The 25344-nt window shown below is 39.0% G+C and overlaps 1 protein-coding gene across 15 annotated transcripts in view; it reads right to left on the bottom strand.

Moving 5' to 3' along the window:
* Nucleotides 1–987: 987 nt before the first annotated feature.
* The window catches only part of scrib (scribble planar cell polarity protein), a 64579-nt gene continuing 40222 nt past the window's right edge, over nt 988–25344 (bottom strand). For 2 of the 15 annotated variants that reach the window (XM_044104535.1, XM_044104536.1), the window contains 24 exons: nt 25005–25067; nt 21892–21981; nt 21729–21806; nt 21336–21653; nt 19484–19564; nt 15981–16223; nt 15617–15727; nt 14519–14812; nt 13953–14141; nt 13073–13192; nt 12694–12750; nt 12207–12263; nt 11664–11744; nt 8214–8567; nt 6849–6920; nt 6652–6705; nt 6230–6283; nt 4996–5112; nt 4341–4451; nt 3350–3400; nt 2468–2635; nt 1537–1696; nt 1239–1437; nt 988–1145 (listed from right to left, as the gene is read on the bottom strand). In XM_044104535.1, the coding sequence (XP_043960470.1) occupies nt 1052–1145; nt 1239–1437; nt 1537–1696; nt 2468–2635; nt 3350–3400; nt 4341–4451; nt 4996–5112; nt 6230–6283; nt 6652–6705; nt 6849–6920; nt 8214–8567; nt 11664–11744; nt 12207–12263; nt 12694–12750; nt 13073–13192; nt 13953–14141; nt 14519–14812; nt 15617–15727; nt 15981–16223; nt 19484–19564; nt 21336–21653; nt 21729–21806; nt 21892–21981; nt 25005–25067 (3216 nt within the window). In that variant the 3' untranslated portion in view covers nt 988–1051. The remainder of the gene's footprint in view (nt 1146–1238; nt 1438–1536; nt 1697–2467; nt 2636–3349; nt 3401–4340; nt 4452–4995; nt 5113–6229; nt 6284–6651; nt 6706–6848; nt 6921–8213; nt 8568–11663; nt 11745–12206; nt 12264–12693; nt 12751–13072; nt 13193–13952; nt 14142–14518; nt 14813–15616; nt 15728–15980; nt 16224–19483; nt 19565–21335; nt 21654–21728; nt 21807–21891; nt 21982–25004; nt 25068–25344) is intronic. The other 13 variants (XM_044104542.1, XM_044104541.1, XM_044104537.1 and 10 more) reach the window with 13 other exon arrangements.

Here is a 25344-nt window from a genome sequence, read left to right as displayed (position 1 = left end):
CTGATGATTAATATGTTTTGAAAGACATCCTTATCCATATTATTTATGGTTTCGGCTGTGTATGATTTTTATTTCCATTTTATTTATTGTTTTTGGTTGTTGTGTTTTATTTTGGATGTCTAAAATGTCTTCCGGTTCCATCGTTAAATGTTCTTTACAAATCTAAGTTTATTATTAAGCTCCTAGAGCACATATGTCAAACTCAAGGCCCAGGGGCCAAATGTTGCCCATCATAGCTTTTTATGTGGCCCTCTGGACTCCAGATGCTAAATTACATCAATTGGTCTCTCCAGTTTTCTGAGATTCCACAATTGTGGAAATTCACATAAAGTCAACAGGTTCCAGCATTTTTTCATGCTAATGAATAACTGTAAGTTTAATGCAAATTTTCAGCAAATACTGTGGAAAAACATTGATTTAAGTGATGCTAACTCTCTCCTGCAGGAGGAAGTATTTCTTACTTTTACGACACTGCTGCATTGGAATTACTTGATGTCAGCCAGTGATCAAAACGGCAAGTAACAAAAAACAAATCACATGTAACGTCATACATAAGCGCAAATATTGCAACATTCCAAATCACAAATATTTCTAAATCAATGATTTTGATAGCAAAAAATCCCAAAAACAATCGCAAACTCGTGTGAAAAGATGTTCAATATTTAATTTGAAGAAGTATTTATAAAATTCAAAGATTGCTATTTATTAATATTTTAACAGTTTATTAATGGGTTTTATCAATACACACACAACCGGCTCTTTAAGAACATTTATGATCTTGATTTTGTCCAAGACGAAAATGAGTTTGACACTCCTGTCCTAAAGGGTCAACTTGCATTTTTACGCCATTATTAATACATTACTTAAAATGGTCTTAAAACAACAATATCATCATCCAGCAAAATTTGTTATTGTGACAGGTCTACTCTTGTGTAATTTCTTGGACAGCTACTTTTTACTTTTACTTAAAAATGTGTTTACTTGCGTAGATATAAATATATAAGGCAGCTAATGCATGTAGACATTCAGAAATGACTTTTAAAAACTGTAATCACCCTGTCATGGAGTTTGGTCTCTGCTCCAACTTGAAGCTGTCCTCCAGTGAATTTCTCTGAGAGTCGCCCTTCCCATCTACCGAAGAAGGTCTGCAAAGAAAAACAACAAATAAATCAAAAGCCAGTATGAAAAAGAAAGTCAAAATGGAAAAGATTGAAACTCAAATGATCCCAGATTCTCACCCGGAGCTGCCGGTGAAGCTTAGTGGAGTGGAGCAGTGCTGAGACGGGGTAGAAACGGGCTCCACCTTGTACTCAACCCCGTCTAACAAAACCTTTCCTGTAGCCTTCATGTGCTCCACCTGCTTAGCCAGGTCTTCTTCCTCATCCTCATCGTCTTCGTCCATCAGGTACTCCCGCGCTCGCTGCTCAAACTTCCTCTCTGGGAGGAAACAAAAAGACAGAGACAGAGATAGGTAAACTTGAGAAAAAACATTTCCGGCTTTTTGTTTTTATTGGTTCTGAGAGGCTGGAAACAAACCTTCCTCCTCCCTCATTTTCTTGAGGTCATCCTCTCCGACGAGGGAGACTCTGGGTTTGGGTTTCTCTGGCGTCTGCTGCTTCACGTCAATCTCAAAGTATTTCTGTCTGTCCCTGAACGAGCGCTGCTCCGGGGTCTTCTTACCTCCAAGAGATGGACTCTGACGGGGAAAAAAAGAAGGAGGACGAGACGATGAACAGCAGGAATTAAAGTTGCTTCAATGCATTTGCTGCCAAAAGATGGAAGTGGGGCTGCAGCTCATGATTATTTTCGTTAGCAATTATTCTGAAGATTAATCAGTTGAAAAAATTGTCATATTCAAAGGTTTTTATGAAAAACCTTTTGTATACTACATTAGAAATCTTTTAAAAGATGCATGTAAACAAATGATTTTGTTTTTAAATAAGAAAATAAACACTTCTTTACAGCAAAAAATGTGTTTAACATTCTTTCTGTCTGACTTAACTCAGCTTAAGTCTAATCTAATGATCATTTCCGGATTAACAGATTAATAACAAAAGGTGCTTTAAAGGAGGTTTTTTATTTTTACATTTTACAGAATTTAAACCAGGTGAAGCTAAAACTTTGCAGAGTTTTGGGTCGAACATGCATCTTAAATGTAAAATATATATATATTTTTGTTCAGTTTTGTCTTAATTTGTGTTGTTCGTTCAGCAAATTGCCTTTTTTTTAAGTCTGTATATTTCGGTTAACGATTAATCAATTACTAAATAAGTTAATGATTATTTCAGTAATCGATTCATCACAACCAAGAGGAAAGTCAAGAGGAAAGAAGTTAAATAAAACCCAACACCATTAAGTTGATTTTAGACCCGCTGTAAGTCAAGCCGGCCGCTGACAGCAGAAACCACCACCGGTCAAAGCCAAGCACCCCAGACAACGGTCGGGTCGCTCCGGCCACGGAGGATACCTGCTGCTCCATGGAGGTTCTAGAGAAGCGCGGCACGGCAGCCAGGCTCATATAGTCCCGTCGATCGGAGGAGAGAGAGGGCCGGGGGGAGACCCTGCTGGTCAGGCCCTCACCACCCCCTTCCTGACCTTCACTTCTATCATCAAACACCTCGTCGTTCAGCACAGGCTGAAAAGGCCAGATAAATCCTGACTGTCAGAGCAGCTTTGAATGCAAACGTTCCCATTTGAAGATGTAAAACAAAACTTTGCATGAATGAGGTTTGACCTCGTTAGTTGGACTGCAGACCAAGTTATAGAGAGCTGAACTTCTTCAAATTGTCCACTTTTTTCTAGTCCTCCCATAAAACACAACCCAAATGAACATAATTAAATCTGTTATTTGTATTCAACACAACTTTTTATGAACTGTACGATGCTGTGAGGGATCTGGTGGAGCCATCTACATAATGTCCAAAAAAACCCAAAACAAAAACAACCATCATCCTTCATCCACTTCTTGTTGTCATCCATTTTGATACAACCAAAAAAAAAAGCGCAAAAACCTCTTATCAAAAACAAAATTGGGATGTTTGCATTTAGCACATTTATTTTTGTCATTTAATTTGCGCTATTTTATGGCAGCTAATGACTCAATGCAATCTGCTGTATTTCCTTCTGAAATGTTTTAAGCTAATTTGAAAGTAAACTGAACTTGATAATGTTTTGATAATGAAGATCAATTGAAATGCATTCATGATTGGGTTTAAATTACTTTCTTTTTGTAAAGTACCTTGAAATGTTGTGAACTTTTGCTAAACTGCATATAAATAAATTGAATTAAATTGAACAAGGAGTTTGGTGTCACGTTTCAGATTGCACATTTTTTCTGATCTCTACTGACCTCTGGTGAAGGTTGCTTTGGGTGAAAATTGTTCCTCACCCCATACAGATCCTGTTGGCAGAGAAAAAAAAAAAATTATTAACAGAGGGGTCAAGAGGAAGACGGAGACACTAAGCAGGCAGGAAAAAAATAAATTAAAACAAGATTAAACGTTGGTGAATGAGCTACACATGAACAGATGACAGGGTTTCTGCAGGTTTCACCAACTCAAATTTAAGACTTTTTAAGACCACTATGAATGAAATTTAAGACATGAATCATAGTAGAAATGCACAAAAGAAAATTGCATATTTTTTATGTTGGTGGCTTTTCTTAGCACAAAATGCTTGTAGTATAGAACGGGCAAAGACAAATGTTGTCCAGCAAACTGGCTAGCTGGCTAGTTAGCCAGGGTATATTAGCAACTAGTTACTGGCAGCCTGAACCTTCATGAGTAAAAAGAACATAACGAAGAAGTCTGTACAGGATGCGAACATTTGCCTGACAGAAAGGTCCCACAAAAAAACTAAATATGTAGAACAAACAAGATTAAGTAGTCCTGCCACCACAAATGTAAGACCTGTGATTAATGTATTAAAGCTGCAGTATTTAACTTTTATAAAAAAATGTTTTATACATATTTGTTAAAATTATAATTTTGTGACAGATAATCTGTGAAATAAAATTTCACAGATTTGTAACTGCAACTTTAAAGGCCAACTTACATTTTTTTCTCAAATGAAGGCCTTAATTTTCGATAGGAGAATTTAATGCTTTTTAAGGACACCCTTGATGAACGGATCAAAAGGAAGATCAGCACCAGTTTCACAGATGAAGTCAGTAGAGCACAAAAACCAACGATGGAGACATCCCACATGTCACAGCACGTCACAGATGACAACATGCAGGCTTCCTTTAGGGCCGCCTGCTTCAGTCAGGTGAGGAGGGGAGGGGGCGGCAAGTGAACCAGTCAGCACAGCATGCTCGTCCGAGTCCGGTTGGCACGTCCTACCTGCGGCGGCTCCAGCACTGCCAGCGAGCGAGGCACGGCGGCGAACGCCTTGTATGCCTGCTTGACATTCATTGGGAACTCATCGGGCGAAGAGGGGGAAGGGGCGCGAGGCTGCAGGGGCGGGAGCAGGGGTTGGGGTCGGGGTGGGGTGGGTTATGGAGGTTGGATCCATATGATAAAAGAGGTGGAAAGGACAAACAGAGACATGGAGAGGGCAGACAATGAAAAAAACCAGCAAAGTTCAAGACGACTGTGGAGGAGACGAGGTGAGCAGCATGGTGGCTGGTTTCATGTGGAAGAGGAGGAGCGATGCAGAGAAAGACGGACAGTAGGGCTTGGGCAGGCGAAGCAGGCTGTTCTGTCTGGGCACCTTTATGAAACAACCCGGCAGGTTTGAGATCAAATCTCAGCTTCTCTCTGATTACACTGCCTGGATTGTTTCTGAAAGCTGAAACCTTCAGCAGCTAAATCTGGTTCTGGAGCCCAGAGCAAATGGACATGAACTATAACAGCTCCGCCTGTCTTTGGTAACAATCAATTTTGCGCTTTAGACATCGGTAACCCACCGCACTGCGGTCGGGTTACTTCAGGGCGCGCGGCGGCACAGGAAGGGTTAAAACCAGCCCTACGTGGAGGTGGAGGTGAGGGGTCTTACAGAGGAGTTGAACGGGGAGGGGCCATGCTGAAAGGGGTTAGGGCTGCGGCCCTCCGGCGTGCCGGGGGAGGCGGTGGGCCACGCGCGTCCGACTGGCTGGATGGCTCCAGGCCGCGTCTGGGGAAAGACGACACATGATGTAGCTTCACTGCTAAACACCAGAGAGGATGAAACTTTGAGGGAATGGTAACGCAACATGAATGAATGCTGATGGTTGAATGAATTTGAGTTTTAATAAAATTAACTTTTACTTCTTTAACAACTCCGGGAGCCGATGAGATTATTATTTAACGTCTGATTTTTATGCACATAAACACATGAATATCTTGTGCTTTTCTCCTCTTTAATTTACCAACTCAGCTGCACATTAATTTTAATCTTAACCATTTACAACCTCAGTTTCAAATCCAGGCCTGGATATTTTTGCTTATTTTAACTGTATGCAGTTCTTTAAATGTCCTGTGAGTAAACAAATTTGCCCATTTATCCATAACAATTGAAACTTTCTATATCTAGTGAGTTATTTTCTATTAAAAGATCGCCTCTCAGATTAATTTCACTCCCTGCTTCGACGGGGGTGAAATAATAACCGTAATAACCCGATATAGGCTGGGAAGTGCAATGTCTCCCCTTTCAGAAAGAGTTGGAATTTGTCAGATGTGCGGTGGAATTACGATACTGCAAACCGAACGTATTGTTCGGTCTGGGAGGGTTAATATTCTGTTTAATGACTGAACAGTATGAGTATTCTGATGTTGAAACTTTGCTTTCATTCTTATTTTATGTCTTTTACCTTTGTGTGAATATGCAACTTACCTTAAGTTGTTGCTTTTATGCCTTAATTTTCCCAAAGTGGGACAGTAAAATATATTTCCAGCTCATATTAGGTGTTTAAGTATTAAAAATGGGCACATATCATTTTTTGAGGGGGTCTTAAGTAGTCACGTGTGGTCACTGCATTTTATTCATTTAGTTTTTACATTTTAAACCTCAAGGTTTTTCCAGTTGAATTGAAGAGAAACCTTTTCACGATGGAAGATTTAAATTATTTTTGTTGGTCAAATACTCCTTATTTACTGTTTATTTACTGTCTTTAGGGATATAAGCACCCAATAACTCATCGGGTAATTCATTAAAACCCAGAGTTTTATTTCATTCATATTCTTATTCTTGTTTTTGACAGATTAAGAAGTATTCAGATTCTTAGATTCTCCTAAGCTCTACTGACACTCACTGATGATGAATTGCTGTCCTTAGCAGTGGGAGTGGCAGTGAAATGAATGTTTGCCTGTGAAGGAAGAGAAATAAATTTAAACAAAATTGAAATCTATGACGTATGACCCAGCAGCATCTAGTTCAATTTAAGCTAACTAACTAATGAAGCTTCTTCAGGATTATGCAAAGAAATCAAACACAACCAGTTTTTAAATGTGGTTATGTAGACGTTGCTGTTTGATCTTTTAGAAACTTATCAACCGCGGGGAAAATATAAAGCCAAAGCTGGTCAGCAAACCATCTCAGACTAATGCATATCTAGTCTGCAAAAGGCAAAGCATCGGGGATGAGTTGGCCACAGAGAAGCGTCCGCATGCTTTTCAGCCAGGAAGGGCTGAGGCAGCTCAATGCTTCCAGATCTGCCCCACAAAGCCCACTTACAAAGCGGGTCTCCCTGCCTGCACACAGGGAGCTGCTGGAGGAATGGAGGCTGAGCTACGGGTGGGAAGGAAGGTCAAAACTGTCAGCGCTAAAATACCTCCACTGAAGCCACTCTTGAATAGTGATGACATAAATTAAAGGATGATGTGATGGAGGGCGGTGGATACTGGTGGAAGGTAAAGTGTTGGGCGGCTCACCGGTTGGATAGTGGGAGAATATGGTGCTTCCCTGACTGGGCTGTCCGTTCTGGTGTAATCAGATGAAGATGCCTGGAAAGAAAAAAGAGACACAACTAAATAACCAGCTCAGAATTTCATCTAATAAACCGGAAATACGACCAGGATAAGAATACAACCACAGGTCCATCTGAATAAATTAGAATATCATCTAGATGTTAGTTAATTTACCTTCACTAAAGGAATTATTTAATTCTGTTTAAACCCAAAAGTAGTTTCTTAGACAAAAAAACAAAAAAACAAAAAAAAAACTAAAAAAAGGTGGACTTACTGAAAAATATGTCCAGTTTCTGTATAATGTATAAACCCAACACTTGGTTGGATAAATCTGTGTGGTGGCTATTTGCTTGACATTTATCTCAAGGCACACTTTTTTCTACCACTCAACTTTTCAATATGTTTTGATAGAACACTAAACTACTAGCCTCCTTGTAGAAGTTGCTGGTAAATATTAGCTGGAAAAAATTTCAGATTTCTTTGCTCTTTATTCATCTCAATATTAAAATTTTCCGGAAACTGAATTCTTTTTAAAGCCGTTTTGCATTTTTACTCATATAAACTATTTCATGACGTAATTTATTGAGATGCACCTGTTAAGCATTCTGGTTAGTAATATTGCATTTATTTCACACATTAAACATTCTCCTTCCTACATCCTGAACTTCCTTATAGCTGTCAGGTCAGGTTTTTCCATCGGTCTGTGCAATCAAAGATCCTGAATAATTAAAGAGATGCAACGAGGGGTGGGCATTTATTCTATCGTTTATCAATTATTGTAAGAAATTTCTTAATTTATGATGTTTAAACCACCCCCAAATTGCTATTTTTAATATTTTCTTAACAGTTTGCTCAATGAAAGTGTGAATAAATATCAATACATTTAAAAATATGATTAAATGCAGTTACTCTGTGCAGTATGGTGATAAAAAGTGTCCTAAATAAGCATATTAGAAATTAGTTATTTTTCAGTTTGTGGACTATGATTGCTGAGCTCCTAAAAAATAGTTTTAAACAGTTATTTTCGTAGTAGCAACACAAGATATTGTAATAAAACTTTAAGTCCATATTGCCCATCCCTAGATGCCACAAGTTGTGCTCACAGCAAAGCAGTGTTGAGCAGAGGTTAACACACACACACAGTTAGCCAAACACATCGTAGAGGGAAAGAAAATCAACGTAAGCCTGTGTTTTGGTTTGCAATCAGTTTCACAGCTGCAAATAAACATTTTTTTACTGTAATATTTGAAACTGGGATCCAAATGGATGAAGCAACAAAGCTCACAGCAACGCAGCATGCCCCCTCCAAACTACACTCGGCCATCTTGCCTTGCTGAACAACCAGGGCTGCAGCTTCCCCTGCCGGCCGTAGCCCACCGGAGGCCCTGACAGGATCCGCTCTCCGGTTGGAAGGCCTTTCCCTCTACGGTTAGCCACCAGGAAGGGGTTCTCATTAAAGCACATGGGCTGCGAGTCCACCAGGCACTCCTCTTCCTCCTCAGGAGAAACTGTCGAGTCAACAGCTGGACTCTCAGGGACGCTGGACGTCCCGTTGTGCGATTGGTGGAGATAATCAATGAGGGGTTCGGTGTGTTTGGCCGACCCAAAGGGCTCTATAGGGGCTCCGTGATTGGCCAACAGGGGGGCCTCCATGGGGGCAGTCAGAGTAACAGAGGCAGAGAACTGAACAGGAGCAAAAGATAAGGAGGACACAAGACTCACAGGAGGATCTCGACTCGCTGAAATTCAAACTCACACGAAGGAGATAAAGAGAAAACAGGAAAATAGTGTTCAGTAGCTTCCCACTGCTAAGTCAAGAAGGTAAAAGTGATTCATGTCTTCATAAAGGAAATAAATCAACATAAGTGTAAAGTTTTATTGTAGAGCATTTTTAGAGAGAATCAATAGTTATAATCAGCAATTTCAGATTAATGCCATAACAGGACATCTGCAAGTTTCAGCAAGTCAAATTTAAGGCTTTTTAAGACCATTTTAATAGTAGTTTGAATGAAATTTAAGACAGAAAAAAACTCCTAATGTAGAAGATGATTGAAGGATCTTGCTGTCTCATGTGGGTTGGGAACAAAAGTGAGCTAGTGGCAAAAAAAAAAAAATTCAACACAAGTGAGACATTTGCACTTGCGCAAAGAAGCTAGCTAGCAAGTATAAAGTAGCAGCTAGTTACCGACCGCCTCAAGTCACAGAATGTGACAAATGTTTGCTTGACAGAAAATTTCAGCCAGAATTTTTTTTTTAAAACTACATACAAGATTGAATACATTGCAAAATACTGAACTTACTACCGGTAAATGTTTTTTTTGTCTAGTTTTTAGAGAATATATCAAAAACGAAAATTAACTTACTCAGAAATTTGTAAGCTACAAGACATTTTAAGGTATTAATTTTAATTTAAGGCTTTTTAAGGATGCACAAACACCCAGCATAAACCAAAGGAAGATAAGGAGGAACGTCCGAGGCTCTATGAATAGAAAGTTAACACAGACGCCTCCTGCTGCTGTAAAAAGTCACTTGCATCACTAAAACTCCTCTGAAGCCTTGAAGATAAGTTTCTAAACTAGTAGAGTGTTTTAACTGCCACATTACTGCAGACTCTCAGCCTCTACTTTAAAAATACTTTATCAAGTTAACCAGGAGGGTTAAGGGTGCTTAACATGAAACAGTCGACACAGCTACATCTGAGACCAATTGATCTCAACAGTTTAACTATTGAAAAGCGGCGGTTTGGCTCTCGGGCTGCAGTCGGTGTGAGGGTCAGAGGGACGGAATGCGAATCGTGACCTTTTGGCACTGACACAGACGTCTGTGAGCGACAGCTGACTTTTAGAGCAGAGAAGTCACCCTGCTGGCTCGCCAACATGCCAACGCGCTGAGAGTTTCACAGCTGTGTGTCAGCTCAAAGGTTTGTTGAGCTTTTAGGGATTAAATATGAAATCTCCTTTTTAGAGAAAAAGAACAATTAAGTGTCAACAGGAGAGGTGTACTAAGAGGTTTTAGTTTCCCCTAATACAACTCAAATAGCAACATCTACCAGTAAGAGGTCAGTATCATCAGTACTTTGGGTTTGAATTTTTTATTTTTTGTAAGAGTTGACAGGTTCACAATCAGTGGAAATATATTACAATACAAATAAATTAAATGTGAAATGTGAGCAATTTTATAACTTGTCTTTAAGCCAGTCACATTAAGCAATACAATTGATCGCAAGATAAATTAAAATTACAGCAAAAATTTCCTTGTGGATTCTTGTTTGTGTAGTTTGATTAATCTTTAAAGAGACACTGCTCTTTAATATTATTAAAAAGTTGCCATTTTGTAGTTAATTTTCACCTTTTTGTTTTACAAAAGTCCTAACGAACTAGCCATTTTGTCTGTTTTCTTTCTATTATAAAGGGCCATTTTGTTTACAGAGACTTCATAAGCCATTTTTGTCTAATTTATTTTGAATATTTAAAATATATTCCAGTTCCAGTGTTAAATGGTCTTTGTAAATGAAAGTTTGTTGATCTTTGAGAGAATGTACTGGCACTATTATGTATTTTAACATATTAGTTGAAAATGATCTCAAAACAACATTGTATTTTATCACAATAATTTTATAAACAACATTTATTATGACAGGCCTACTTGTCTTCCCTTTATATCCAAATACTTCAGAGAAATAAGCTAATATCCAAGGTGGCAAAAACAAGAGGCATTAATTAAATATGTGTAAAGGGGTCTAGTTGGTTTGTTTTGTCCAACTTTAAAAAAATCAGGACCAACATCACTAGGTTCATTCTCAGGCCTCCAGCAAAATGAAACTATTTTTTGCCAATATTTAATCTACAACTCTTAACTAAACCAGTCCTACTTTTTTAAAAATTGTATTAAAACTCCAGTTTAATTAGGAGATGCTACATTTGGTTTTATAGGAATGACACTCAACCACCATGTGGGAGCGCTTCAGATCTCACCAACAGCTGCTCAGGGTATTTAGGTTAAGTGCTGCTGCTCTCTCAGAACAGAGATCTAGTTACGTCAAAGAAGACATGATTTAACATTTTTAAAGAGAAAACTGCTACGAAATCATTTAATTTATAGGAATGTTGATGTCAAATTTAAAATAAAGAGTCTATATTTTAGTAAAAATCAGGAGTTTGATAGAAGCAGAGAGAAGAAGAGTAAAGCTGGAATAGGAAACTCACAGGATGATAAAAGGACTGAGCCGGACGTCCAAACTACCCGTCCCAAGCAGGACTTTCAGAGCTCAAACCGAGACACTCGTCTGTTCCTCTCAGACGACGCCGTCCCCACCCACCGGACACGCTCTGTCCAACTCAGAGCCAGATGCACGTTTAAAATATCGCAGAGAGCAGGCCGGGTGATAGTGGGCAGCTGTTCCCTTCCCCCAACTCGCCCACTCTGTCACGGTTTATTCTGACGCAAAGCATACATGTTGTAGACCTTCAGTCCTTTGTTATGGGCTTTTCTTCTTTACATCTTCATGGTTTAGTTAAATCAAGACAAGGTTCTTCTTTCAACAACCCTGGGAGGGGTTCCAGTTCTCCTTTAAAAAGGTCCAGCTCCGGGTCAAACGTGACATATACCAAGAGAGCTTATTTTGAGCCTCTGACCAAGGCCACACACAGTCAGAGAATCCCAAAAGGTAATGATCCCGTTCTCAAACACGTCAAAAAGTTAAATCCATCCTGGGTGAATTCTGTTAGTTTGAGGTGAAACCTGAAGATGAGATGAAAGAAAAGCAAAAAAAGGACTCACCCTGTTCACTTTCTGGAGGCTGGTGGTGGGGAGAGCAGCCAGGGTTTTGTAGTCAAGTTTTAAAGGTCCAGTGCCAAGGTTCTGAGGAGAAATAAAACAATAATATATTCAGAACAAAACACTTTTTAAGACCTTTTTTAATGCCAGATTGAATGGAATTTAAAACCAACAAAAATATACATATTGGGAGATCCTGCTGGCATGTAAGAAGTGAATCAATGATAAAAACAAACGTCGAGCAGCCAACAATCAATGCAATTTACCCATGAGAGACGAAAAAAGGCTTGCTGAGTAGCTAGGAAGGGTATATTAGCAGCTGGTTACCGACTGTAACGCAATAAAGATGTCTGCGTGCAACTCAAACTTTTGCCTGACAGTAAAGTTGTGCAAGAAACAAAAAAAAAACTAAATACAAAATTGAATGAATTCTGCCACAACAAAAGTTTGGACATTCTTCAGTAAACTGAGCGTAAAGCGATATCTGCAGCCCCACTTGGACTAATGTTGTGTTCAGACGGCGGGATTGTCTGAGCAGGGTCTCACCTCCGTCTCCTCTTCTAGCAGGCGAGTTGCCTCCTCACGCTCCAAACGCATACGCTCCTTCACCATGAGAGGAAGAGGAGGAGCAGAGTGCAGAGAGGAAGACACACAGCCACACACAGACACCACACGGAGTGATACGATGAAGACAGAGATTGTTTAAAGAGGAGAGCAGTGTTGTTATAGACGGAGGGGTGGGGGAAACAGAAAGGAAGGAAGTGGGATGATTGGATGATTATGCACCGCACCAAACACACAAGAAGGACAGGTGAGAGAGAAAAACAGCAGGGTAGAAATCACACAGATTACAAAGTACACTATTCACGTTTCTATGGATGCAGAAAAAGCATGCAAGGTGAAACATTGCAGGAACAAACTCTCCAACAAAACCCACAGACAGGAAGCTTCATTCATTCAGTTTCTCAGCTAAGAAAACTTATTCCAGTTCATATTTTTGTATCTTTCTCATCCCTCAAAATGTTTCACTCACCACTTTCTCCATCTCCTCTCGCTCCCACTGCGATGTCTCTCTGACCATCTCAGACTCCTGCCAGAAAATATTAAATTTCAAATTCAGTTCGCAGGTTTTCATGCAGCAAACCTCAACAGAAACAGGACACGTTTACCTAAAGTTGGCAAAATAAACAACTGTCCCGGCGCATTGTGGCAGCATGAGTGTGTTTGCAAGCAGAGCGAGGGGAACTATAGCTGGTCAAATTCCACCTGCTGACACCAAACTGCTGCTGCAGCAGAATCGCTGCACAAAACATTTGATGCATGGGGTGACTGGAAAACAGCGGCGCTCGTCTGGGGTGATACAAAGATCTGACTCTGGTTGCTACACGGTGGATTCATTCAGCGCATCGTACCTTCTGTATGATTTCCATCTCCTCTGGGCTCAGGTCTCGGTCTATGGAGGAGATGCTCTCCATACTGTTCTTGCGTACGATGCCGGTTGCAAACGGGTTGGCGATGATCCCGGGAGATGCCTGGAATAAAAAGTCACATAGAGTATTTTGAATTGTTACATATTCTCAGGAATGCAGAAGCATGCACATCATACAAGGACAAAAAGAGGAAAAAATCTCGGCTAGTTTCAGAATTGGTGAACTCGTAAAAATAGAGCTCAAAATGTGCCAGAAGCTTTTAGAAAGTGTCAACTATTCCTCCAAACTGATACTCTTAAGAGATTTTTCACATCTAATAGTCCGGTAAACTCATCTGATTGGACCCTTCGTTAAATTTTCAGCTGGTGCAGTTCGCTTTATACTGCAATGTGTCAAAGGAACTACGGTAAACAGTTTGAAAAGCTTGCACCAGGAGTAGCGGACTAAGCAAAACTTGTGGGAATGCACCCTTAGTATCAAAACTGAAGATATTTATTTCACCTAAGTTCATCAGAAAAACCTTTCTGTGCTAGGATGCCCCCTCGTCCAAATGCAGGTGGTGGGAGACAAAAAAAACCCTCTGATTTGTTTGGGGAAATCATTTTATTCTAAGCTAAATATTTTATTGGGAAGGCGGTTTAATTGTTCAACTTCAATACAGATTTTTTTACTAGTTAAAGTTCTTGAAGAGAAATCTTAATCTGCAGAAACTGGTATCGGTAGGTCAAAATTTTTAAACATCTGTGAACAGCCAGAAAATATGTGCAGATTTTGGTGTGGTGGTAAAATGTTTTAAATCGACACCAAAAACACTCCCAGTTATGCAGCTTTTCCTTGGCCAAAGTGTTTTCTGAGAGCTCACCTCAACAGCTGCGACTTTCCGCGGGTCGAAGCCGTCACACACCAGCATGACCAGAGAGTCCCCGACCGCACGAAGCACTCTGACCGCCTCTGTGTGGGTCATTCCCAGCAGGCTGTGGTTGTTCACCTCCAGGATGCGCATGCCGACCTGCAGCCGTCCATCTCTGGCTGCTGCGCCGGTCGAACTCACCTGAAGACAAAACGAGCGTTATGTTTCCAAACTGTCCGATAGGATTGGGTGATGTGGCTTAAGAATAAAATCAGATTTTTTAAAACAAAATTTAATGCTTTCTTTAAAAAAATAAAATAAAAAATAGAACAACATATGACAGAAAATATTTCCAAAATAGGGTTTTTATTTCAATCATCAATTCTCTGCTCTGAGATGTACGACACAGAATTACAGCCAGGTATTATAATTTTTTTAAAGCAAGAGAACAGATTTATTAGCAGAAAACCCCCCGCCCCGCAATTTTACCAGGAAAATGAATGTACCAATGAATCTTTACTGTAAAAAATAAAAACTTCCAAAACCAAAAATTGACATGGATGAATCTGTTTTGTTACCTTGGAGATAAAGATGCCCTCATCTGTGGGGTCAAAGGGGTTTCCAGCATGACCTTTTGCTCCTCCGCGAATGCTAATCCCGAGCTTCTCACCGGGCTGCTTTTGGATCAGAACCTCCTGCATCCCCGGCGGCGAAGGATCCCTCCGCACCAACATGCGGATCTCCTGTTTGTTAGCCAGCAGGGCCCGCACGGCTTCCTGGTGTGTGGCGTGCCGCAGGTCGATGGAGTTCACCTCTAATATGCGGTCGCCGACTCGCAGGCCGCTTTGACACGCCAAACCGTGAGGAATTACCTGAAGGAGCGAGAAGCAGAGATTGAAAGCAGAACCAAACTATTTCAAGTATTATCAAAGTAAGTTTTTAGTCTTTTCCAGCACCAAACTAAAACAACACAAATAAACTAAATAAGACTGCTTCAACTCACTATCATATGATATCATTTACTACTGCTACTAATGTCTTCTATATAGGCTGGGACAAAGCAAAAAATATAACAATTTTGAAGGTAAATGCTTAGGATGGGCTAGCTATGCAAACATTTTCAGTACATTTTGTGCACATAACTATTCTTAGATAATGACATTTTATTCTGCTCAGTTCTAACTATTTTGAGCTTCTGTCAGAAAGAGCCGTTTTGGGGCAACCCCCTTCAGCTCAAATTTACACCCGCATGTGAAAATGGTTGCAAACTCATGTGCAATTATACAACCGTACATCTTTGAAAAGCAGAAGCAGAGCCTCCTGCACAACCAACAAAAATAGAGACAGTGGTTTCTGGACTGTAAGTCATCTACAAAACATTGGTCATTTCCAGGAGCCATTGTACGGAGCATACTGTGATAAAACTAGCTGACCAAATGTGCTAAAACTCCACTGGGATTGCTAGGTAATGGCACACAGCATTTGGAAGGTTTTTGAAACGGCTAATTTTCCAGGTATAAAAAACATTAACTTATTGCTAAAGACAGGCTGAGTGTTTTTTTAAACACTTGGTATGTTTTTAAAAGCAGTTGAGACACAAACTTAAGTTAAAAAAAAACATGTAAAATGTGAATTTTGCACAATGTCCCCTTTAAATAAATAAAAAGTGGCAGCACCTTTGAGATGAAGACCCCAGGTTCATTGATGCCGAATGGGTGGCTGGCATGGTCACTGCCTCCAACGATGCTCAGTCCCAGAGGGCCGCCTGACTTCATCAGGGTCACCTCCTGTTTGTGTGAATTTGACAAAAGAATCAATATACTTAAAGTCTGCTTTGTACTGCACACACAACATCTCAGCAGGCTAAAAGCACACTCCTCTCATCACAGCAAGCCTTCGTACCATGCACCATCTTCTCTGCAGGTGAACAGCATTAAGGATGAAGCGGGGAAAACGAAGCATCAATAAAGTTTCTGCAGCGTTTCACTAAAACATCTAGAAAAACTCGACCAACAAGATGAGAATGCGGAGTCGTCTCACCTCAATGGGATACTCGTCCTCCAGCTTCCCCATGTGGTTCCCCTGAAGGCCTTCCTCATCTTGGTCTGGAGAGGCGGAGGGTTCTGGGGGCGGAGGGGAATGGGCCCGCGCCCGGTTCTGACCCGGAGAGCCCCCCGGCGCGCTCAGGTCTCGCTCCACCAGCAACGCGATGGTGGGGGAGGTGCCGGTAAGGAGCGCTACTGCCTGGTCATGCCTGGCCTCTGTCATGTCTACACCATTGATCTGGATCGACAGTGAAACCAACCATGGAGGAGGTGTGAGCCCACCAGGATTCTCCCAGAGATCATTTACGACCAACAGGATGAAAATTTACCACAAACCAAACCGGACACATCAAGCTGCCACTGGATTCTGCATGTTATCATTCATTACTGTAAGCTAGGATGTAAAGACTTTGCTAAAGTGTTCAAACCCCTTAAAGCTTTCCAGGGAGAATACATCAAATATTAGCCGAATAAAGACAAAATGATACCGTAAAAAAGAGTCATAAAATTACGAGAAAAAAGTTATTTTAATGAAAAAAAATCTATGAATGAGTTATCAAGATCTGATGTAATCAGCTGGGCAAGAACGTGGTTCTTTCTTCGAAACTCATTTGCAGAATCATTTCAAAGTCATGCAACCAATGCTGAAGTATTTTCTTATTTATGAAGTTTTATGCAAGAGTTCTCATGAAATTATTACTTTATTCACATAATATTAATTTTAAAAAACAACTTTTAGTCTGGTCCTAATATCCCATTGCAACCAATCGGAGAGGAAATTCAACAAAGTCTAAATAACTCCTGAGTTTACTATGAATGCAAAATGTACTTTTTCATCTCTTCTGATAAGCTATAATATAGACAATATTGCTGCATATTTTGCACAAACATGTTAAAAAATCAGTGTAACCTTTTGAAAAGAAATAAGCTGATGACAATGACAGGTAAATTTAAGTTTAATACAGCTTTAATGTGCTTACACTAAAAATCCTTCATATTTTCTCTCTTTTGAGAATCACAGACTGAGAAGTCTTGATTAAATATTAAAAAATAAGTTAAAAAACTGATTTTTTTTAAAGACTTAAAATGAGCTGCAACAACTTAAAATTTAAGATAAAGGAAGATAATAGAGTCACTGATCTAGAAGGATAAAAACAGTTAAATTTTTGGTTTATAAACAAAAAGCTGTGTAGTGTGAATATTGTCAGAGTTGATTCAGATATTGATCAATAATCTGAGGAAAGTTTAGGAAATGTTCGTTCTCCATCCAATCTGACTATGACTGAACTATTTTAGGAAAAAGAATTTAAAAAACTGAATTATCCAACAGAGTTGCATGAGCCTTCAGTTATGTCCTGCTTTGAGTTTGTTTTTGGCATTAGTGTGCCAACAGGTGAAAAAGCTCCAGTGGTATGAATACTTTTGCAAGACACTATTAGAAAATGAATGTTCTCTGAAGTCGTAGTCAGAAACAAATTTGCTGCATTCACTTTAGCTGCTGCCAAAATGAATGACCTGCTCGTGAGAAGCATCCAAACAGCATGATGCTGCCACCACCGTGTTTCACAGTAGGGATAGTGTGTTTGTGATGATGTGCTGTTTAAACATTTTGTGTTTGTTTTTTGGGGGATGTTTGATTGAAAGAAATGTATGTTATTGCTTTGTTCTATTTTTATGTTTTGCTTAAAATATAGAATAATGAGTAAATACGGTAAATACATATAAAGGACAGAGAGCAGTCTCAAATAAGTTTATGCTTATCTCTTTTCAAAGTTACTTAAATATTATTGAATTATAAATGTGTTTGAAATAAATAAGAAAGTTATTTTGCAGAAACCAGTTTTTACCTCAACATTAAGAGTTTTTCTTGTTTGTTTATTGTCGAAAAAGTCACGTAATATTTCTCATGATTGATTTGTAAAGGCAATAAAGAAGGTAAACCAGCCAAGAGAGTGAATCATCTTTAAAGATACTGCATATGTTTTGCAGCCTGGTGTTACAAACCGCACACTGCTCCATCCTGACCAGCAGAGGTCAGCACTGACCCGACAGTAACAGCTCTTACCGCTAAAACGGCTGAAACGCTCTGCTGCCGCGGTGACGTGACACCCGTCTACATCAGCAGCAGAGCAACACCGCCTGACACCACACTCACCACCAAGCAGGCAAGGAGGCTCGCTCAGTTAGTGAGCATGCAAAGGGGTGGCATAGGATTACAGATGAGAGACAAAAACAGAGGAGGAAGAGGGGAGAAACCTCCAGAGAGAAAGCAAAACACATCCAAGGCAGCAGGACTTGAAAGAAAAACCTCTGAAAAGAGCAGCATTGTATTCATTGGCAGCAGAAACAACAATGTTGACTGATTATAGGAAACAAATGTTCAAAGAAAAGTCATGCAGAACACCCTGAGCTGTGTAAACCATCGATGAGATGGTTTCTGTAGTCACCTCTTCCCAAGAAGCTGCTCTGAAACTTTGGGCTTTAATAATTGTTATAAAATATTCAGATTACTAATTGTGGCCAAAAGATTTAGACTTTAATGTGACAAGACCCGAACTCAGTCCTGAAAATGGTTATATGAGAAAAACTCAAAACTGAGCATAGATGGAAACAAGAATTTAATAAATTTGTAACTCAAAAAGTTAGAAGCCAAACTGAGAAACATGTTCACTAAAAACCGAGAGGGAGCGCAATTTTCAAGCGAGAGCATACAGAGGTGTGGAATACTGCATTTTTTGGTATATAATCAATATAAGGCCAGTGTTGCCATCACTGATATTTTTAATCCAAGTTTGATATATCATAACATTTTACGTGTCTACAAAATACTTTTATAACATGTTAACATAATAAATGGTGAAAATAGAAAACCGTTTGTTTATTTTTCCAAAATAAAGTGAAATAATGATAAATTGTGTTTTGAGCATATCAGAACACAATCTTTTGTGAAGCAGAGGTGAGAAACTACACTAAACTATTAGCTCTGTTATATTAATACCAACTTGAGCTAGCAAATAAATGGAAATACCTGCAATCAGAGCTAAGCGCTCTCTGTTAATAAATAAGACTTTTTGGCATGGATGTTACACCATAAGTAAGGTTTTCAGCAAACAACAAGATGGCTGTGAATGTATTTCTGTGAAGATTATCTATTTTTATCAATTTAAGCTTTCCACCTACATGAGAGAACATGCTACATTTGAAACGTTGGAAATCTCAGAGTAAAGGTAAGGATCTACTTTCTCTTGGAAACACACTCACTATCCTGACCAATCACTAGAGTAACATTTTGTCTATGCTTTAGAATAGCAGAATGGAGTTACACAGTGTGTGATCACCCCTGCTATTATATATAAATCTTAGTTTAATATGCTTGTAAAGGAAAGGTGCCAAGATTAGTTTTTGAAGTTTAAGGTTTTGCCGTAAAACATAGATTTTGGGCTAAATATTGTACTTTTGTGTAAACAACATGTTTTATAGTAAAGCGATGTTACTCACAGAGATCACCCTGTCACCGACTCGCAGCGTGCTGTCTCTGTGTGCCGCTCCGCCCTCAGCAATCCTGGAAATGTAGATTCCCTGAAAACCAGACAGACAGTGACAAATTTTAAATCTTCTCTTTTTGTCACTTGTGCTCAAATTTGTTTCAGGAGCCTTAGATAAGAAAACTAGGAGATATTGTTATACTTTGGATCAACAATATTAGACTACGTTTTAGGCTCCTGTTCTTCCACCCCAGACATGGAATTACACCAGGGTATACTAATCTAGCAACCCTGAACAGGAGCACCTAGTTTACATACTTTAGATCAACATTACATTCTTTTTCTTCTCTTTCCTTTGGTTTATTATTTTGTTTGGATTTCCTTTTAATTCCTGTAAAGCACTTTGTATTGCCTTGTTGCTAAAAATGTGCAATACAAATAAAATGACCTTTACCGTTTTGAAACGATATACTAGTCATGTTCTGTGAGCTTCTGAGCTTTAATGATAAAATTGGAGAACTTTGGAAGTAAGGTACTCTGTTACCTTACCGTCTGGTTGATAGAAATAGGAATATGTGAGACAATATTCAACCCTGAATCAATTCCAGACAAAAATCTGGAATTGAAATAGTTTTTCTAAAATCCAATCACAACTAGACAAAAACCCTAATATTTTTCACTCTAATAAAAGTAAAATATTTCTTCATCATGTCTTCAGACATCATCATTTTGAGCTACTAGCCAAAGCACCTGCAGGAGCAAACACTGCTGCACCACAACCAGCCATAAAACACACCACAGTGCTCATTAAGAAACAAAACTTTGAAAAACAGCCAACACTTACACTCCAACCTGCCTAAAATCGCATGTTTATGAGTCCTTTCCTTTTTTCTCTCTGTGATTACTGAGCTGCAGAGCTGCGCTGGTCCAAGTCTAGACCTCACCACGTCTAATTACAGTGAACCGCTCGAGTTTCAGGGCTGGCTATTCATATCTCTGTAACCGCGGTGATGACTGTAGACGCTGTGGCGAGAATAGGCACAGAGAAGATGGATGTTGCTCACTGTGACAGTTCCTGTTAAAGCGGCTTCCCAACTTCCCAAACGATTCTCGCTCTTTAGTTATGAAACGACTGGTTGTGTCCGCAGCTTTTTACGACCTTAGTATAGTTTCTGAACTGGAAGTAAACCAACTGAGGTTTTCCAAACAAACTGTGTAAATTTTCCACTTTTTTTGTTATGTATGGTCTTAATAAATAATGATTCTTCAGTGTTGACAGTGAATTTTAGGTTAGTGGCTAACTATTGTTTTAATACCAATTAATCAGATTAAAACCGGAACATTCTGCAGATTTTTCCCTAAACTACTTAAGAGTACAACAATAAAAATATGTACAAAATGCAAATAAAAATTTTTCTTATTTTCTTCCTCTAATTAAGAAAGGATTTTATTGCCTAAAATCCAACAATATAGTAGCTAAATAAATATTTAAATTAGTCATTTCTGCTTGAATTAACATCAATAGATTGTGGAACTGATTTGTTAATTATTTTTTTCAATTAACCAATTAATATTTGGACAGCAAATGGTACTAATTGGGAGAATCGTATATAATTTGAAACAGGTGAACCTGAAACTGTCACTTGAGGACATTTACAGAAAGTTTTTTCCAACTAAACTAAAAAAAAAAATGTTTTTAGTATAGTTTTAGCTTAATTATTGCTGTTGTTTTTCAGAAAATGACATTTAAGAGTTCATATACACTAATTAACCATTAATCGATTACTAAATTGGTTGACATGTCTTTCAATAATCAATTAATCTGATTAATTGTTCCAGCCCTACTGTGTTTAGGTGCTTCTTACAGTGTCTCCTGTGCGATACGGTGTGGAGCCTTTTCCCCCGGCGATGCTGAACCCAAGGCCTTTGTCGTTCCGGATCAGGCAGGTGGAGAACCTCTGCCGGGGTCCGCTAGGACTGCTCTCCAGATTGAAGGCGAGGCCGCTGCTCCGCCTCTCCCGTGGGAAGTAGTCGTCCTCGGGCCTCAGCGGCGTGGTGGTGATGGCGTTCTCAGGCTCCACCATGCGCTCGCGCAGTATCGTCATGGAAACCGTTGCCCCGGAACTGCGGAGAGCCTCGACTGCAGTGTGATGCTCTGCTTCATGGAGGTCTACCCCGTTCACCTGAGAAACGGGTAAAACTTTTGAAACACCTGAACAGAAACTTTTTAAATCTATTTGTGCCAAACTAATTTTTACCTCTAGAAGCTTATCTCCCACTTTCACTCCTGCTCTTGCTGCAGGACCTTCCTCTGATACTCTGGAGATGAAGATTCCCTTAAAAAAAAAACAATCGAAGAGAATATTTAATATCTACAGCTTGCATTTTACCTCTGCTATCCCAATCTTGTGGGTTTTTCACCTCGTCGTCTCCCTTGTAAGGCGTAGATCCTTTTCCCCCAGCAATGCTGATACCAAGCCCACCAGACTGTCGAACGATAGTCAGCGAGTGCTGCAAATTGTTCAAAAAGAAGTTAGAAACAGCGAGAATGAAAAAAAGAGGTTCTATTTGAACAGGTAAAAATGATGAAGAATGTCTAGAAAAATTTTATTCCAGTTTAGACACTGAATTCCCTCCCCCAGTTTACCAGCAGGTAGTGCCGGTCATGCATGTATCTGTCCTTAAAGATTCAATAAAAAAATAACTCAAGTTTGCCAGAAGACTTATGCTTCTTATAATGCAAAGGTAGATTATTTTATTTAAACATCTTTTGAACTTTGAGGCTTTCCTTTAATAAAATAATGTGTGTTAGATGCACATGTGTGATCAGTGGTCAAAGTTAGAAAAGGGAGACGACACACAGGGTGTGTGTTCTCTATGTAGGTCATGCAGAAATGCAAAATGAATTGAAACGAAGTCAAAAAGGAAACACCAAGTAACAGCAAGAAGAGTGAAGAGTCCTGCTTTTGATTTTTTTTTTTTTTTTTTACACTATTTAACCTCAGTGAAATATGGTTTGTTTTTCCAGATATACATGACTGAAGAATGAACAAGTGTTTTAGTAAAACCCTCGTCACAATCTGCAGGGTACCTGCAGTTTACAGGAAGTCAAATTTAAGACTTTTTTAATCCTGAAACATAGAGGACAACTGGGGGATTGTATTATCTCATACTGAGCCAGTGGAAAAACTGGGGAATTATTCATGATAGATGCAATAAAAGCTTGCAAGCTAGAAAGGGTATATTAGCAGCTAGTTACCAACCACCTCGCGTCACAGAATGCAACGAAGATATCTGTGCTTGACTCAAACTTCTACCTGACAGAAAAGTCCTGCTAGAAAAAAAAACAACCCCTAGATACAAGACTGAACAGTCCTGCCACAACAAAATTTAAGACCCATGATTAGTGTATTTAAGGCCAACTCACATTTTTTTGATAAATTAAATTTTTTTAAGGATGTGCAAACACTGCTAAAGAATATCTGACTTGCCTTTCCATTGTGTACGAAGATACTTATAGAAAATACTGGTTCGCCAGCACCTTCACATCTGATACTGTAGCACATGGGACACTCTTTAGCTAAGATAGCCAGGCAGTAAAAGATTTTTTTGAATATGTAAAAAAATACATATATTAAAGCGTCCCACTTAAAAATGATCTAACTATGCAGGTGCTCTGTCTAAGCTGATGAACATTCGCTCACTCTGATAAGGCAAATGGGCAGAGGAGTTTAACTTATCCGATTGATTTGGCCAATATTACTATGACTATTGGGAGAATTCCCATACTGTGTGGAGAACAATGAACGTTCAATCCAAGATGGTCAGTAAAAATGGAGAATAAACAAAGTAGCTCAATTCGCCACAACAAAAAGTAACTTCATCCGTAATGGGTTGCATTCTGTTTTACAACCTTCATCGTAATGCAGCTATTTATATGCAATCAGGACACATCACAAAGAACATGCATTCATCATATACATGACAGGACTTTGTGTTTCACAAAATGTGCTTTATGTTTGTAGGTTATCTTAATATGTTCTTCTTCTGCAATCTTTACACAAGCACCTTAATATTTTAGTTTTAGTCATGCAAGGAGAGAAGATGAATACTATAGAAAAGAAGACAGTGGAGCAAACATGCTCTTTCTCACATCTAATACAACATCCAATTTGATATTCAAATGTTTATACAGCTACACTTAAAAGATTCGTACTTAAGGTATTTATCCATGCAAAGCAATTCTTCGGGTTAACCTGAAGATGTCTTTCTATTAAAAAAAACCTATTCTGCTACAAATAATCTACATAAATGGAAAAACATGGAGCAAAGCAGCAGAGGGAGAGGAGAGCAGTGTGCCAGAACCTGATGCTTGATAGATTTGCACCATCAAAGAAAGAAATGGAAGCATTGGCAACATATTAGACGGCAGAACAACATTTAGTATGAAAATAAACATTTAACAGCACAGCCCTGACCTGCCCAACATTTCGTTCTCTGGATTTACAGTTTGGCAGTAAATCTCTGCCAAAACTTTTCAGGAAAATGGATGGTGAGAGATACATGTTTAAAATATAATTATATACCGTCACAAAATAGCCTTGGTAACTTTGTGTTAACAACCTGCTTTATGAGACAGGATAAAGAGTTTATAACTGAAGTTATGCTATTAAGCACAAATGATTAGGACTGAAATAGTTGGATTAATCATGATCAATTATTGAAATAGCTACTTAATTCAGCAATTGATTCATCACTACCTTAAAATAGAGTCTAAAAAGAGATAATTTGATGAAAAAAAAACAGCACACAGTTAAAATTGTACAAAAAAATACAAATTTTAGCATTCAAGATAAAAAGAACAAAACCTGTTGTAAATATATTTTATTCCACATTGGCATAGTTTTACCTTCACCCAGTTCAATTTCTATAAAAAAGAAAATAAAATAAAAATCTCCTATTAAGCACTTTTTGCTACGTGGTTATTAATTGGTTAATCCAAGAATAAAAGGCTGAACTTTTCATATGTTAATGTTCAAAGTACTGTTTAACTGAAGATGCATCCTTTGCTACAAACGATCAATCGTACATTAAAAGAACATTATGTGATTGCTTTTTAGGATTTTTTTAATGCATTTTTTCATATTGCATAACATAAGCTTAAGTGGTTAAATGAGACATCTGCAGAATGTGATTTTTTTTGTCCAATCACCAGATGAGTTGATAGAAAAAAATCCCTTACTTGTTTCATTAATAATAATTATTATTATATTAATAATTAGAATGTTTTCTTAACTGGTGTCAAAGTGGATGCCTTTCATCTTATTCATCAATATTTAACAGTAATGTTCCAGTCCTAATTTCGGGTTCTGCCACACAGACACTCCAGTAACGGATCTGTTAGTTTTCTCTGTGATTAGCTCAAATTAATTTGATTTGTGTGACTGTTTTCTCCACTTCCTAAACCTGTGTTAGCCTGGGTGGGTGGGTGATGCACAGATAGGCACACTGGGTGGGAAAGAGTAGGTACAGACCTCTTCCTCCTCAATTCGAGCAGGTTCAATCAGCAGATTATTGACTTGATCAAATGACACCCCCTGTTAGGACAGGAACCAGCGAGAAGCATGCGGATTAGTCAGGCCAAAATTAAAATATCCACTCATTCCCACACCCACACGGTACACGCTCTCCCATTAACGTCACATTACTATCCGCCTGCCTTGAAGCAGAAGTGAGCCCTCATTCGCTCCCCAGCCACCAAAAGCAAATACAGGCAGAGGTGGAAAGACAAGACCAAGGAGCTGAGCCAGAGTGCAAAACAAAACACAAACAACCAGTGTGCAGCGAGAGCAAAAACAAGAAAGCAAAAGCTCC

The sequence above is a fragment of the Gambusia affinis genome, linkage group LG21, assembly GCF_019740435.1.
Source record: "Gambusia affinis linkage group LG21, SWU_Gaff_1.0, whole genome shotgun sequence".
In the NCBI taxonomy this organism is placed as follows: domain Eukaryota; kingdom Metazoa; phylum Chordata; class Actinopteri; order Cyprinodontiformes; family Poeciliidae; genus Gambusia; species Gambusia affinis.
This window is presented reverse-complemented; position numbering and strand designations above follow the sequence as displayed.